At 34.3% G+C, this 14674-nt stretch overlaps 1 protein-coding gene across 7 annotated transcripts in view; it reads right to left on the reverse strand.

Annotated features, from left to right (window-relative positions):
* RALGAPA1 (Ral GTPase activating protein catalytic subunit alpha 1) overlaps positions 1 to 14674 on the reverse strand; it is a gene marked incomplete at its 5' end in the record, with an annotated part of 231007 nt that overhangs the window by 14060 nt on the left and 202273 nt on the right. For all 7 annotated transcript variants that reach the window (XM_081227825.1, XM_081227822.1, XM_081227824.1 and 4 more), the window contains 2 exons: positions 12040 to 12167; positions 13370 to 13528. In XM_081227825.1, the coding sequence (XP_081083951.1) occupies positions 12040 to 12167; positions 13370 to 13528 (287 nt within the window). The remainder of the gene's footprint in view (positions 1 to 12039; positions 12168 to 13369; positions 13529 to 14674) is intronic.

Here is a 14674-nt window from a genome sequence, read left to right on the forward strand (position 1 = left end):
ATGAAGTTAATATCAGTATTCAATTAACTACTTTTGATTTTAAACTTATCATATGAAATAATAATGGCCCCCTGTCACTGTGTCAAGACCAGCTGTTATGAAACTAGGGTTCAGTTTCAGCCCACTCCTGGAAAGAGATACATGAATTCTCTGTGCCACAGTTTCTCTGAATGTTAAGTGGGGATCCCCCCACCTGCTCCTATTTATAGGGCTGTTGAAGATAAAGGATATAAATACAAAGTAACCCAAAAGTCCCCCTACATCTGTGATGAAAATAGTTATTTTGACCTTTGACTCAAGTCTTTGTAAATAGCAGGTGCTGTCTCCACTAGGACAATTTTCAATATCAGTTTAAGAAATATACCTGTGTTCACGTGCAAGAACTCTGATAATATTCCTTGTTTGTGTTATTATGTACAAGAGGAACTTCTGACTTATTCTGGTAAGAGAAATCTCTAATTTCTCATGAGAAAAAACACAATATGAAGAAAAGAGACTGCAGACAGTTAATTAGAAACACTTTTTTCAACTTTACTAATGTATAGGGAGAAAAGATAAAAGGTAGATTTGGTTTTTAAAGAAGCAACAACCCTTCATTTGCCACAATAATTTTCTTAATAATACAATGTAATTTTGAACTGCTTTTGCTGTCAGAAAAGGCAAAATTTTCAGTTTTGTGATCATTAATTCCATGGCACGCCCAGGAGGTTGTACAAATACTTAGGTCCAATGTAATTTGTGACTAGTCTCAAAGAAATAGAAATTTGTGTGTGTGTAAGTATATGTACATGTGTATATGTATGTATGTTTATGTTTGTATATATGTATGTTGTACATAGCAAGAATATAAAGTATAATTTTTCACAAAAAGGAGTTACGAAAATTACAGACAGACAACAAAGGCATATCATTGCTTAATTAATTTCCTCTTAAATTCAGGTTTAACGTTTTCTTTCCTAAACAAGAAAAAACTACCGGCTCCTTTTTAAGTAAAGGCAAAGCATGAAGTGTCTATATCTGTGCTCAATAGCATAGCCTCAGGGATTTAGGGCCCATTCTGAAATTCCTAATTTAGTAAGCACTTGCCCACACTCATATTAATGTGGTTTCTTTGCCGTTTTAGCAGTCAGGAATTTCATCTCCCTTCTCTGTATACAAAATTCCAAGAACAGTAATTGCAGGAAGAGAAAGAGTTTTACCTATTAAAAATTTCTTGCAAGTACTACTTACAATATTTACAAAGTCTGTAAGATGGTTGGTAGTTTGAAATTGGCTATGGTGGGAGTTTTAACATCATAGAACTCAAAAAATGCCACAAATCGAGGCCTCCTCCTGCTCTCCAGAGCCAGTTGTTAAGCATCAAGTGTGCCTCATTCCTCATGCTTGTTCTCCTAATAAACTAGTGGGAGACTAATGTCTGAGGGTGGAGGCCATGCCTTTTTATCTTTATATCTCTAGCACCTAGCACAGGGCCTAGCAGCACTCAATGATTGTTTATAAATTATAGAATGAATGAATAAAGTTGGTTTGGTAGTTGATTAGGAGCCTGTTATGCAGACAGCCCCCTTCCTCTAATCTCACTTTGGCTCCCCAGAGACAAAGCCCTTTGGGGCAAATACAGTTGGGACTCTCCTAGGATTGAACTTACAGAGAGAGTCTGGTTCCACCCCTACCCTTAATCTTGCTGACCTTCTCCGGAAGAAGAAAAAGTGAGTAAAGCACAATGTATACATATGTAAGGTGTAACATTAAAAGAAAACTGATATTAATTTCTTAAAAAATTATAATTGCCTATAGAAGAAATTCTATAAATGCTGAAAGTAATTACAACTCATTACAATTTAGCACGGAAATAAACATTTTGCCCTATTGGTTGTGATAATTTTAGTTAGAACTAGAGGAAGGATACAACAATGATCATTGTTGTATTAATGTTTATCAATGTCAGGAAACTTAGCAAAATCAGCAAAATGTTTATTAAGCAATAAGCCTTGCCTCGAAGGAGAATACAGAGATTCGCTCAGAAAAACAAAGCTGCTGACCAGTGGAGTTCGGACTAGAACCTTCGTCATTTAATAGTCCAGTGCTCTTTCTACAGACAATCTCAATGATCTGGATTTTAGATGGGAAAAAAAAAAAGTATAAAAGGCATTTTAGTCAGCTCAAGGATGGCCAACACAATGACTACTAGCTTTTCTAAGATTGGCAATTTTTCAAAAATCTTTGTTTATATACTAGAATATCATATGTAGTATAGTAATAAAAATCCATGGCATGATCTAAAATAAAACTGAGAAAATAAACAAACCACATTTGACTTTTTAGTTCTAAAAGGCCTTGAAGTATCTTCAAACATTCTGAGGCAGTATCATTACACAGGGTCTTGAAAACTTAATGAAAAATAAGAATTTTATTGAGATATAGAATATGGGTAGATATATTCTGCAATTACATCTGCAGGATCTAATAATTATTATTATCAGGAGTAAAGTGGCATACTTCCCTGAAATATACAGGGCAATTAAGTATCCCATGGACTAATAGGCACTGCTCATTTATAAAATAAAAGTAAACTATATCGCTTACTTTATAAAGAAGATCTAGTAAATTAATTAATACTCCATTTCTTTCCTACAGTAGCTAATTTCTTTAAGAAACATGCAGTCTAGTTCATATGCAGTAAAAATAAAATTCCCCTAAATAAATAGCATGAATCTGGGAATTATTTGTACTATGTTATTAGAAATTCTGAAAATCTGCAACAGGTTATGACCAATTATTGTGTATGATTTTTATGATGCTTTATATTAATGAAATTCTTTAGTAGTTGATACTATCTACACCATGAAGGAAAAGCTGTGATTTGTCAGAGTAGACAAAGCTGGGCTTTAATCCATCCTTTTAAGCATGCTGCCAAGTCTATATTGTTTTCACTGCGTCTCAATTAGGAGACAGGCAGGACACCTGGTACTTCTTTATCTAAGTCCCATGGGCTGCCAGATGACTCAAAATCCATAACAGGTGCTAAGGCACTGTGAGGATAGTCCTATTATTGAAAGCTGGAGCTGTATAAAATTTGGACCATATATAATTGCTCATAAATCAGTCAATTACTAAATGAAAACATTAAGTAAAAAGTTGATAAGCCCAATTCTAACAAACTTCATGTAAATACATTTAAAAAGATTAACCTTAAATAAATAGGATTAAAAATTTAAACCTACCTAAAGGTTCTGAAAATCCTTTCTGATTTAATAATCTAATAATCACCGGCAGTTTCTAAAAAGGACTAACATGATTATCAAATATGTGTATCTATTACACTTTCATGAAAGTTGTATGAAACAAAACATCTAAAAGAAAAACTAAGTTACCTGGATTTCAAATTTAATGAAATTAAAATTTTGTGCTCTCCTTCTTGGTAAGATCTGCTTGAAAATACTACCATTAAGTAATAATGAGACTTTCATAGTCAACAGAGAACTGCTTCAAAATCACTAGTATTACAGTAAGAGTTTAAAAAATATTGGGGGGAGACTAGGAACAATCACTGTGTTGTTCCTCTTAGGAACAAAAATTTCAGTACATTAAGTTGAGGAAATTAATGTCTGTGTTTGGACTAAATACTAAACTTGGGTTCTGTGAGAAGAGTGCAAAAAGGAAAAAAATAACTAAGTGAAATTTTACAGTGTACAATTACTTAAGTGTTATCTCTACCTAAATGTGCACTAACTTAATTAAGATTCTGTTTAAATGCTATAATTATCAGGAGTACAAAAAAAGTGATTTATTATCATGGTAAGTAGTTACAAAGTACAGCAAACTGTCATTTAAGACAGTGTCATAGCATCTATGATAAACAGTATATTGGCTTAAACTAATGCACTATATGCCCCCAGGGAATAATAGGCTCAGAGACTGGACTTTAACATTAAAATCTACCCATTAATCTTGACTTAACTACAATCTATTCTGCAGTAAAAGGAAGAATGGGCATTCAATGAATTACTGTTTTTGAAATATTGCACTGGTGCCCACTTACTAAAATAATTTAAGGGGACATGAAGAGATGCAATACTAGTAAATCTTACTGTTGCTAATTTTATAAAACATGCATTTGATTTTCCCTCAGTTTAGCAAGAACACGCCATTTTTTTAAATCTATAGATTAAAAATTTTTTCTTAAAATATTTCTCCCTGATCCTTTGAAAGGACACGTTGCATAACTTACAATACTGCAGTATAATTTAGTCAACTTAAGTTCTGCTGAAAAAAGGAATCATCTATGGAAATATACTGTGGGGTCAGGATCCTGGGAGCTGAAAAAGCTTTAATTTTTTTAAAGTTGTAGATCATTGTTTCTTTGCATCAGAACCTCCAACTGCTTGATTAGACTGACCAGAAGAAAATGGAAAGGCCCAGAGTAGTGTTTATACAAATATCACAGCATACAATGCCTCACATAACAAAGAAACAACCCTCACATTTAAAAAAGATATCCAAAATAGAATTCAAGGAAAGACAATTATGAGTATGAGTGACTGAAATAGGCATTACCTACTCATTTAAATGATAAATCCAGTATTTAACCTTAAGATTTGCTTAGTGGATTATTTTAGCATTTGCGATTGTTATGCATAAAATTAATTTACATTTCTATATTAATATTGCTTATATGTATTCAGATGATATTTGGGAATTCTAAAAAGCACAGCATAAGCCAAATCTGTCTCTAACCTTATCTGATATATAAAATGTGCTGGTTTTAATCCACTTTCCCTTATTTTAAATTTCTGTCAAGATAACAAAACATTACTTTCATTTCGTTTAAAGGTAAAAATATCATGAAGCAAACCGACTTTTGCTCTGCTATAATCTGGTGGGCTGAAAATAGATAATGGCACGTTAACAAGGAGTTACTACAGGTGGTTGCTTCAATATATTTATTTGCTTTCTTTTTGATAGTAGGTATGTGCTAAATAAAAGTCAACACGCTTATCAAAAGAATAAGTAAATGTAGAAACATCAATTCTACAACAGCTATTTTTGCTTCTTCTCTTTTCTGAACAGCAATTAGTAAAGCAACCCCTTCCCCTCCTCCCTAGTGCCGTCAAGCTGTTCAGAGCAGTTTGCAACTCGACAATGGTACCATTGTGAATGCTCTCTGGGCTTCCTTCCCACAGAGAGTTAAATGGGCAGTTCCTGCTGCCCATGATTGGTGTCCAGTGAAATAATACTCAAGAGCCAGGTTTTATCAGCTTCACGCCAAAGAAGTGAAGCCAGGGAACCCAAGCCTTCATATCATACTGGACCATATGCCAACCCTGATGGCCCCAAAGGTTTATCACTAAGAATCAGGATCCATCATGTCCCTTGTGAAATTTCATTTCGCATACCTTATGTGAAATGCAAAGCTTCACTAAAAACTGAACCTTCTTTGCAATTGGCATGAACAGATGGACGGTAACAGTGGTTTGGCAAGCAAAAGTTAAGATTTAAATAGGCTATATTCTAGCGTTTGAGAGGAAAAGCAGTTAGAAGAAAATGGGGAGATTTGTGATCCATAGTTTAATTTTAATTCCATTACTGAGTTATTAAAAATTCAATAGCAAAATCCATATATTTAGTAAAAGGAAAATAATGGATTAAAAGCACTGCAATTCCTATGTTAAACGAGGTTAGAGTAATTTCAGCTTTACATCCTTCATTCTTTGCTCTCTGAAATCCCCAAATAGCATCTGAATCTACTGCTGTTTTTCTATTTAAATAAAGACTAGAATAAAACTTACACATTATGCAGTAGGTGTAGTTAATAATAATGTGAGCATACCAGTGCACCTTCATCACTAATATCAACAACATAGTGTTTAATAGAGAGAAAAAAAAATTCCTTTTCTAGCAAAGGTCAGAAGTTAATAAAGATGGAAGTAGAGAAACTTCAAGTTTTGTTGTTTTTAGGGAACAGTCTGACAATCATCTGATACAGTTCTCCTATTTTCTTTCTGGTACACTATGATATAACCCAACTGTCCATAGATTGGCATATATGGACCATACTGTCACACTGGATTTGAGAAAACAGGTAAAATGGTGGTCCTGCTTTCTTTTCCTTTGCTATTTTTGCTGTGAAGCCAATGTACTATCAGAATAGGATAAAAAAACTTCATTTGTCAACACCATGTAAAAGTATAACAGTATGTAAAAACACGTTTTCTGAGCTCTTGCTACATGACAGACAGGCTGCTTAGTGCTTCATGTGGATAATCTCATTTAATCCTTACAACACTCCTGAGTTTGGTACTCCTTTTACAGATTAAATAAAATTAGACATAAAGACAGTGACACACTTAATAAGTGGTTCTGGACTCTGAAGCCCAGGCTGACTACCTAACAGTCAGCCTCCGCATTTTTAAATATAATTAATTTATAATTAAGGACTATAATTAAGGACAGTCCATACTTACCAATATTATCTTCTGAGGAAATGATCTACAAAAGACGGTAGATATATAAAGTTATGCAGTTTCTCAATAAACTCACTTTCTTCTAACATGAAATGGCAGCAATATTGATGGGCCTCCCTAAGAGGTTTTATAATGTTCTATCGTAATGAATGGCAAACTGCATTAGTGGAGCCAATCAATTACATTTCATTTCGTTTTGGCTCTCATACTTTTGCAACAGGTTCTTTACATTTGAGTAGTAGAACTGCAGGGATAACAAACTGTGACTAATTGAAGAATGATCATTGACTTCTGGTAATTTGTCTGATAAAGTTAAACAGAAACCCAATTCTGGCATTTACGAAAAAGTCAAATCTAAACAGATTAGAAGAAATCAAATAATATTGGTTTGGGAGGAAAGAATATTAAATCTAGGAGGAAAGTGTTTTTTAAAGATACTATTTTATTTTATAACATCCCCCAAAACATATATTTCACAATATTATATATGTATTAAATATATATATATATATACACATAAAGCCTCAAAATATAAATTACAAGAATTATAACAGACATGCTGCATTCCATCTACTCAAATCTCACCCTTTGAGGCCCAGATTTTCTATATATTCTTCTTCCCTGATTTTCTTACTCCAAAGTAATGACTTTTTCCTTGGAACTCCCACAGCATCTTATCTACAACCCTACTGTGACACATTTTACCTTGTGTTATAATTTTTAGTGTACATATAATTATCTCCCCTATTAAATAATAAGATTATTGAAGAGATTACCATCTGATTTGTCTCTGCATTTCTCTCAAAATCTTTACATTACCATTTAAGTGATCAATAAATATTTTTGATAGAAGAAAAACAGTACAGTTGCATCTTTTGACCTGGTGGTGGTTAAACTGTAATTATTCACCATATAGTATATTTAGGATTTATAATCTTTTTTCAAATTATATTTTGCAGTAAGAAAGGTTAAGAAGAAAAACTTAAGAAAATTAGGACATGGGATGTGGTTAATTTTATGTCAACTTGGCTAGGCCATGGTACCCAGTTTTTGGTCAAACACCAGCCTAGATGATGATGCTGTGAAGGTATTTTTTAGATGTGAATACCATTTAAATCAGGAGAAAAGTATATCAGATTACTCTCCATAACGTGGGTGGGTCTCATCCAGTCAGTTGAAGACCTTAGGAGAAAAGACTGAGGTCCCCAAGGAAGGCAGGAATTCTATCTCCAGATGCCTTCTGACTCAGACTGCATCAGCTCTACCCCAACTCCCACAGATTTCAGACTTGCCAGTACCCACAACCGTGTCAGCCAATTCCTTAAAATCAGTCTCTCTCTTTATGTACTTATGTATATACACACGTCCTACTGATCGTTTCTCTGAGAACCTGAATACAACATGACTATATACTGTAACTTCTGAAAATTTCTATGTATAATAAATCTCACATTAAAAAAGAAAGAGAAACAGTACATATTTGATAGCAACATATTTAACATTTATACATAGTCAAAATGTCCCTAGGATCAAAACAAATAATTACTTTAAAATTTTTATTTAAGGAAAAGTCGTTATAGCTAAGATCATGAAATTAATGCTTTGGAATTATTATTGCTAATACAAAAAAGCCAAAAACAAACAACAAAAAAACCCCCAAACCCCACCAACACACACATACACTCTCTTTCAACAGGTAATTAATAAATGATGACTAAGATCAACCTGAAATACCCCTCAGGTCCAATGGTTACTGAGAATGTGCCTACTCCTTCTCCCCAGTGATGCATTTCAGTTCTAACTGCATGATCAAACCAACAAATTGAGCTCGGGACAAAAAAAAAAAAACCAAACAAAAAACCCCCCAAAAAACCTAGCTGACAAAGTCAGAGGTTGCAAGAAAATGCTTTTCAAGTACAAGTAATGCAAGAAATGACACGTGAAGTAAAGGAGAGGTTTCAAAGCTTGAAAGACAGTCATCAATACTGACAGATTACTGTAATTCTGGCTGCCAGCATGATCGATTTGGGCAGCATATGACAATCAATATTGTCCTCATTTAGTGAACAACATTAGATTCACAGATACAGAAGATGTTCCTAGGATAAAATTTAAGCTGTACTTAATGATCATAAATAGCACAATTTATGCTGTGGAATCTTAGTGGGTACTTTTACTGGGCATAAAATAACTGACACAGCAGTACAATTATCCAAATGTAATTGAGTTTATTACATATTCTTTTACTCCTTCATTTCTCTTATGAGGATTAAAATAGTAACTCTGATGGTTTTCAAAGCCTACTTCTATCTCAGTTTTTGTTGTAATTTCTTTTGTTTTATTGATCTGTTTTAGAGCACATGATTTTTTTTTCCTTAATGGGAGCTTAAGGAAATTTGTCAAAATCTGAATTTGTCAAAAATATACATTTAACATTTTATTATATTTCTGAAATATGTATTTGTTATTTAAAATGAAAAGACATTTATATTTCAATATCTCAAAAACATCTAGTTGTAATTTATTGTATAAACTTTCATTTAAAAATCAAGTAATTGGGCTTCCCTGGTGGCACAGTGGTTAAGAATCCGCCTGCCAATGCAGGGCACACGGGTTCAATCCCTGGTCTGGGATCCCACATGCTGCGGAGCAACTAAGCCCATGCGCCCCAACTACTGAGCCTGTGCTCTAGAGCCCACGAGCCACAACCACTGAAGCCCGTGTGCCTAGAGCCTGTGCTCCGCAACAGGAGAGGCCACCACAATGAGAAGCCTGTGCACTGCAAGGAAGAGTAGCCCCTGCTCACCGCGACAATGTGCAGCAATGAAGACCAAAAATAAATAAACAAAAAAATTTTAAAAATTAATAGAATCTATCTTTAAAAAAATAAAATAAAAATCAAGTAATCTATCAGTACCTATATGAAGTTATTTCCTCCAATGTTTAGAATTAATATACACCTTTGTGAATCTTTGTGAAAGATGACTACATGTTCTTCAGATTAGCAAAGGCTGAGTATCTCTATTATATATTTAAATAGTATGGGAAAATAACTTCTATATAGCTTCTAAATTCAAGCTTCTAAGTCAAGAAAAACTTGTTTGATCTGTCTGATTTAATATTTTTACTCTGATGGTTCCAGAAGTGGTTTTCCTGATAGAAATTGCTCACATCTGCTGTGTAAATAAAGTGTTCATGTTTACTGTTTTCATCTGAAATTATCTCTCTTCATCTTAGAATTTTCTCCAATGTGCTATCTATTAACATCTCAGCAAGATTAACTATTAAGCGCTTCATGAAACAGGCCTAAAAATCCAATCCAATCAATTAACCAACCAACCAACCAACCAACCAACCAAACATAAAAACCCAATTAGGCAATTCCTTGCTTGCTGTTGGGTAGAGCTGTTCCATATTGACTATAATCTTTACACATAACAGAATTAATCACTGCACAAAATAACGTACCTTATTTCATTTACTAGGTGCATCCAAATTCATTATCTCATTTATTCTTCGCAACAATTCTGAGATGGGTATTAGCATCTTTTTTACCGATGAAGAAAGTTAGGTTTAGAGATTCTGGGACTTGACTAGGATCACAAGGCGGACCTCGGGTGGCATGGACATATATACACTACCAAACGTAAAACAGATAGCTAGTGGGAAGCAGCCGCATAGCACAGGGAGATCAGCTCAGTGCTTTGTGACCACCTAGAGGGGTGGGATAGGGAGGGTGGGAGGGAGGGAGACGCAAGAGGGAAGAGATATGGGAACAGATGTATAACTGATTCACTTTGTTATAAAGCAGAAACTAACACACCATTGTAAAGCAATTATACTCCAATAAAGATGTTAAAAAAAAATCAATGTTTCTAACTGCAAATCCAGCTATTATACCTCTAGTGTAACGTGCAAGTCTGAACTAGTCCTTACGAGTATGAATTTAGGCGCAGGTAAAAGAAATTAAGCTACATCCTCACTTTTAATTGGTATACTTGAACTACTTGGTAAGGTGTGCATTTTACATGTTGTTTGTATATCAGGCCAGAAATAGTTTGTGTTAGTTCAATAAATTGAGTTCCTCCTGACACAAGAGGCAAATAGAGTTTTGTATTACAATCTAATCTCGCTCTCATCACTTTCCCAAAAGATTTAAGGCATTCTTTCAACTGTGTCTTAAATGAAATGATGGAGAACACTAACCTCAGGATGAACACCAAGATCAGGGGAACTGTAAAGAGGCACAGGTCAGAAAGAAGTCAATCTCAGTAGAGTTGACAATGCGGACAACATTAGTTTACAGATAATAATCTGTATATTCCTTATAAGATTAGCTACCTTTCTAGAGATATTCAGGATATAATAAACTGAATCCTTACATTTCATGACAATGACCACGTCAAATCAGAGTTTTCAACTCAAAGTAAGTGAAGATGTAACCGCTACAAATAAGAAATGCTATATAAATGACATTAAGCTTAAGCAATGTAACATGCCATGATCCACCTATAATTCCATTCCACAGTATCAGAATACGTGAGAAATTACATAGAAATCAGATTGCTTAAGTCAATTTTCATTAAAAGAAGAAAACGTATGTGGTAGACTTATGATAAATCCATTTCATATGGAATAGGACACAGGATATTTTAAAAAGTCTTCCCTGTAAAGCTTAACATCTACAGTTTATTATGTAAAAGAAAAATAATTGAAGTGTTTTGAATAATTTAGAAAAAGTATATGGAAACATAAATCCATTTTAGAAAGGAATATCAGAAAACAATTTAAATTTTAAAACTGTGTGCATATTTCGCCCCAGGCAGTGTTCTAAGAATTTTACACATACTGACTCATTCAGTTCTCATAACACTACAGGCTAGATATTATTATCATTCTCATTTTATGGATAAGGAAATTGAGGCTCAGAGAGGTTAAATAACTTGCCCAAGGCTGCATAGCTAATGAAGTGGCGATTAGCATTTGAGTCCAGGTAATCGGGCTCCAGAAGCCATGTTCTTAAAACACTCCATGGCCTCTCATACTTCCATGTCTCCGTTTATGTCATTCCTCTGCTTGGAATGCTCTTCTTAATCTCATCTATCTGATTAATTCATTCATCCTTCAAGATTGGTTCAATCCTTACATTTCTCAGAAGTGTTTCCTGATACCACCACTCCTTACAGCTGACTGAGAGGTATCTGAAGTATTGTTATAGTAATTCCAGAACATCCTGTGCATAACTATTACAGCACAGATACTGAAAACAATATATTTCCTCAACTAGATTGAGTACTTTGAAATGACTGTTATGGTTATCTCTGCATATCCAGATTAGCAGAACGCCTAGTACATAATGGGGCTCTAATTAATTAACCAAAAGACAAGTACTGATTAAAAGCGTATAAAAGAAAATACATCATTCAAATATCATAACTGCTTAAACACTGGGGAGGAACTCCATCCTCTATATATCAATAAACAAAAACTCAAAGGTCTTAACAACACATAAGAAGTAGTTACCTTGGAAAGTAGACATATATTAGAGTAGAAACCATACTGTTAAAAAGGATACAAGTTTTGATATAATGGAATCAGCGATTTCAGAGCACGGCTTGCATTTATAGCGGTTGCTCGAACCATAATGGGTAGGACCTTTCCATTCACAATAGCACCATCAAAAAGTGGACCAAAGAAGGGAACCTGATTGAGAAATTAGAACATAATTTTATACTCGAACTGGAGAAAGGTTGTAAATAAGAAACAGTTTGCATACAAAGTCTTTCTGCTTCCTGTTTAGTTCTTCCTTCAGTAGAAATGCTATTCAAATTCAGTTCTTTTCCATGATGGGTCATTCATACTGGAGCAATAAACAAACAAAAAATGCCAGTGGTCTACAGGGTTTCCATTCAAAAGAATTATATGCTTCATATAACTGACTAAATAATTTATACTACCTGCCAATTTTCAAATTTTTGTAGCCGCAATTGTATACAAAAATCCAACACTTGGAAATAATTTACTTTTCCCCCATTGAGTAAACACAGGGAGGACACACATTCTTACAGGCAGCAAGTTAGTTTTTTATTATTTTCATGTGATGCCAGCTTTACTACCAAACCTAAAACACTTTTATTATTATTTTACTACAGAATCTGAAACACTATTTTTTATTTTATTATATGGTTTATTAGAAAAAATCTGTCATTTTTATCAGATGACTGACAGTTTCAAAAGTATTCTGTTTGAATATTGGCTGGTACAAATGGCAGCTGAAGGCAAAGACATGAACTGTGAATAATACAGTAAATATTTTAGGCTTTGTGGCCACATATTGTCTCTGCTGTATATTCTCCTTCGATTTTTTAAAAGAGAAAAACCCATTAAAAATGTAACAAACATTGGGCTTCCCTGGTGGCGCAGTGGTTGAGAGTCCGCCTGCCGATGCAGGGGACACGGGTTCGTGCCCCTATCCCGGAAGATCCCACATGCCGCGGAGCGGCTGGGCCCGCGAGCCATGGCCGCGGAGCCTGTGTGTCCGGAGCCTGTGCTCCGCAACGGGAGAGGCCACAGCAGTGAGAGGCCCGCGTACAGCAAAAAAAAAAAAAATGTAACAAACATTCTTAGCTTGTGGGGTGTATAAAAACAACAGTAAATGGGAACTTCCACTCTGGCACTACTTAGCCTTCTTCCATTCGAATACAGTTTCTTTCTATTTTTCCTATTTTAGCGCCTTCTGAACTAGACTTAGACAATTCACATAGCTACCAGAGTCTGTGTCTCATCTCCCCCTCCAATTCCACGCTTTGATGCCTAGTCTAATTCTTCTGAAAGAGGGCAAGAAACTCACAAACCCATATAGAACTCAAAATATATTATTAAAATGTAATATAAGGAGTTCTTACCTCTGGTTTTTTCATTATCTGGATACTGAACATGTGATTTTTCATTGGGTATATTACAATAAGGACATCACCAAATTCGGTAGGAATAATTCCTCTCCTGTAGTCTCTAGTATGCTCTGACCAAACGATGTGTACTTCATCATTTCCTAAATGTCTCAACTGGAAAACCAAGAAAACAGTTCATAGTGCTCGAGAAAAGCCCTGTGAATACAGTCATACAGCTACTGACAGCATACTATAAAAAGATTAAAGGGTAAAGAAGTTTAAAAAATATTTTTAAAACTTCATTTGATCATTTTTCATAACATGCAAAACAAAAGCACTCAAAAGACATTAGGAGACACTGCAGAAGACCAGATAATTTTCAACTGTCTATATAGTCAATGGCAAACAGAGAAATTAGATAAAAAAGATTCGCATACAGACCAAACACTCTTCTTAACCAGCAATTGAACCAATTTTCCACTACCAAACCTTTTTAAAATTGTTTAAAAGAGTGTTTTAAAAAGTGACGGATTTAAGACTATTCTTTTTTTCTGACCACTCTCTGGAAGTGTTAATGAGCAGTGAAAGGGTCTAAAGGAGGCAACAGAAAGAGAAGGAAAAGAAGTAAAACATAAATATCTACTGAGTAAGAGAAAGTCGATTATATTTGCTTTAACAAATTTATTTCCTGCTCTTCTCTGACTATGAAACTTTGCCTACGAAATTCTTTCAAGTAGACTTTGTGAGATTTGTTAGACTCTCTCAAGATTTTATTTAAAAATTTATAGTGCTTACGAAGGTGTTTTTGGCATTTAGAGAGTTAACATTATGATGATTAAAATTATAAAAAGCAAAGTATACAAAAGTTAGATTTCTATTGTTATTAGAAAAATTAACTTAATGTCCATAAGTATTGAGTTTTCTTCACGTAGATTATTGTTTAAACATGTATTTTAATATACCAATACAATTTGGTTATTTTAGTACATTGATTGATTCTGCCACTGCAAACATTTGAGCCCATTTTTGGTGCATATCTCACATGGGCTTTTCTATTACTTTCAGATAACTTGACATATTGTAGGCAGAAAAGTGTGGAAGAGAAAATTAGGATAAGTGTCATCAATATTCTTAGTAGGGGTTAACATACAGGCAATTTCTGTTTTTGAAGTATTGGATTTATTTTGACTTAATGACCACAAGGCAGGCAAATAATTAAATGTGTCATTTAAACAAAGGAATTAACCTTCCAATTAATGAAAGGTTTTCTTCTGTCACCCTTTAACCCTGGAGTTCTTAATCTGGGTTCAAGGGATCTAT

This window comes from Mesoplodon bidens (genome assembly GCF_964165515.1).
Source record: "Mesoplodon bidens genome assembly, chromosome: 3".
In the NCBI taxonomy this organism is placed as follows: domain Eukaryota; kingdom Metazoa; phylum Chordata; class Mammalia; order Artiodactyla; family Ziphiidae; genus Mesoplodon; species Mesoplodon bidens.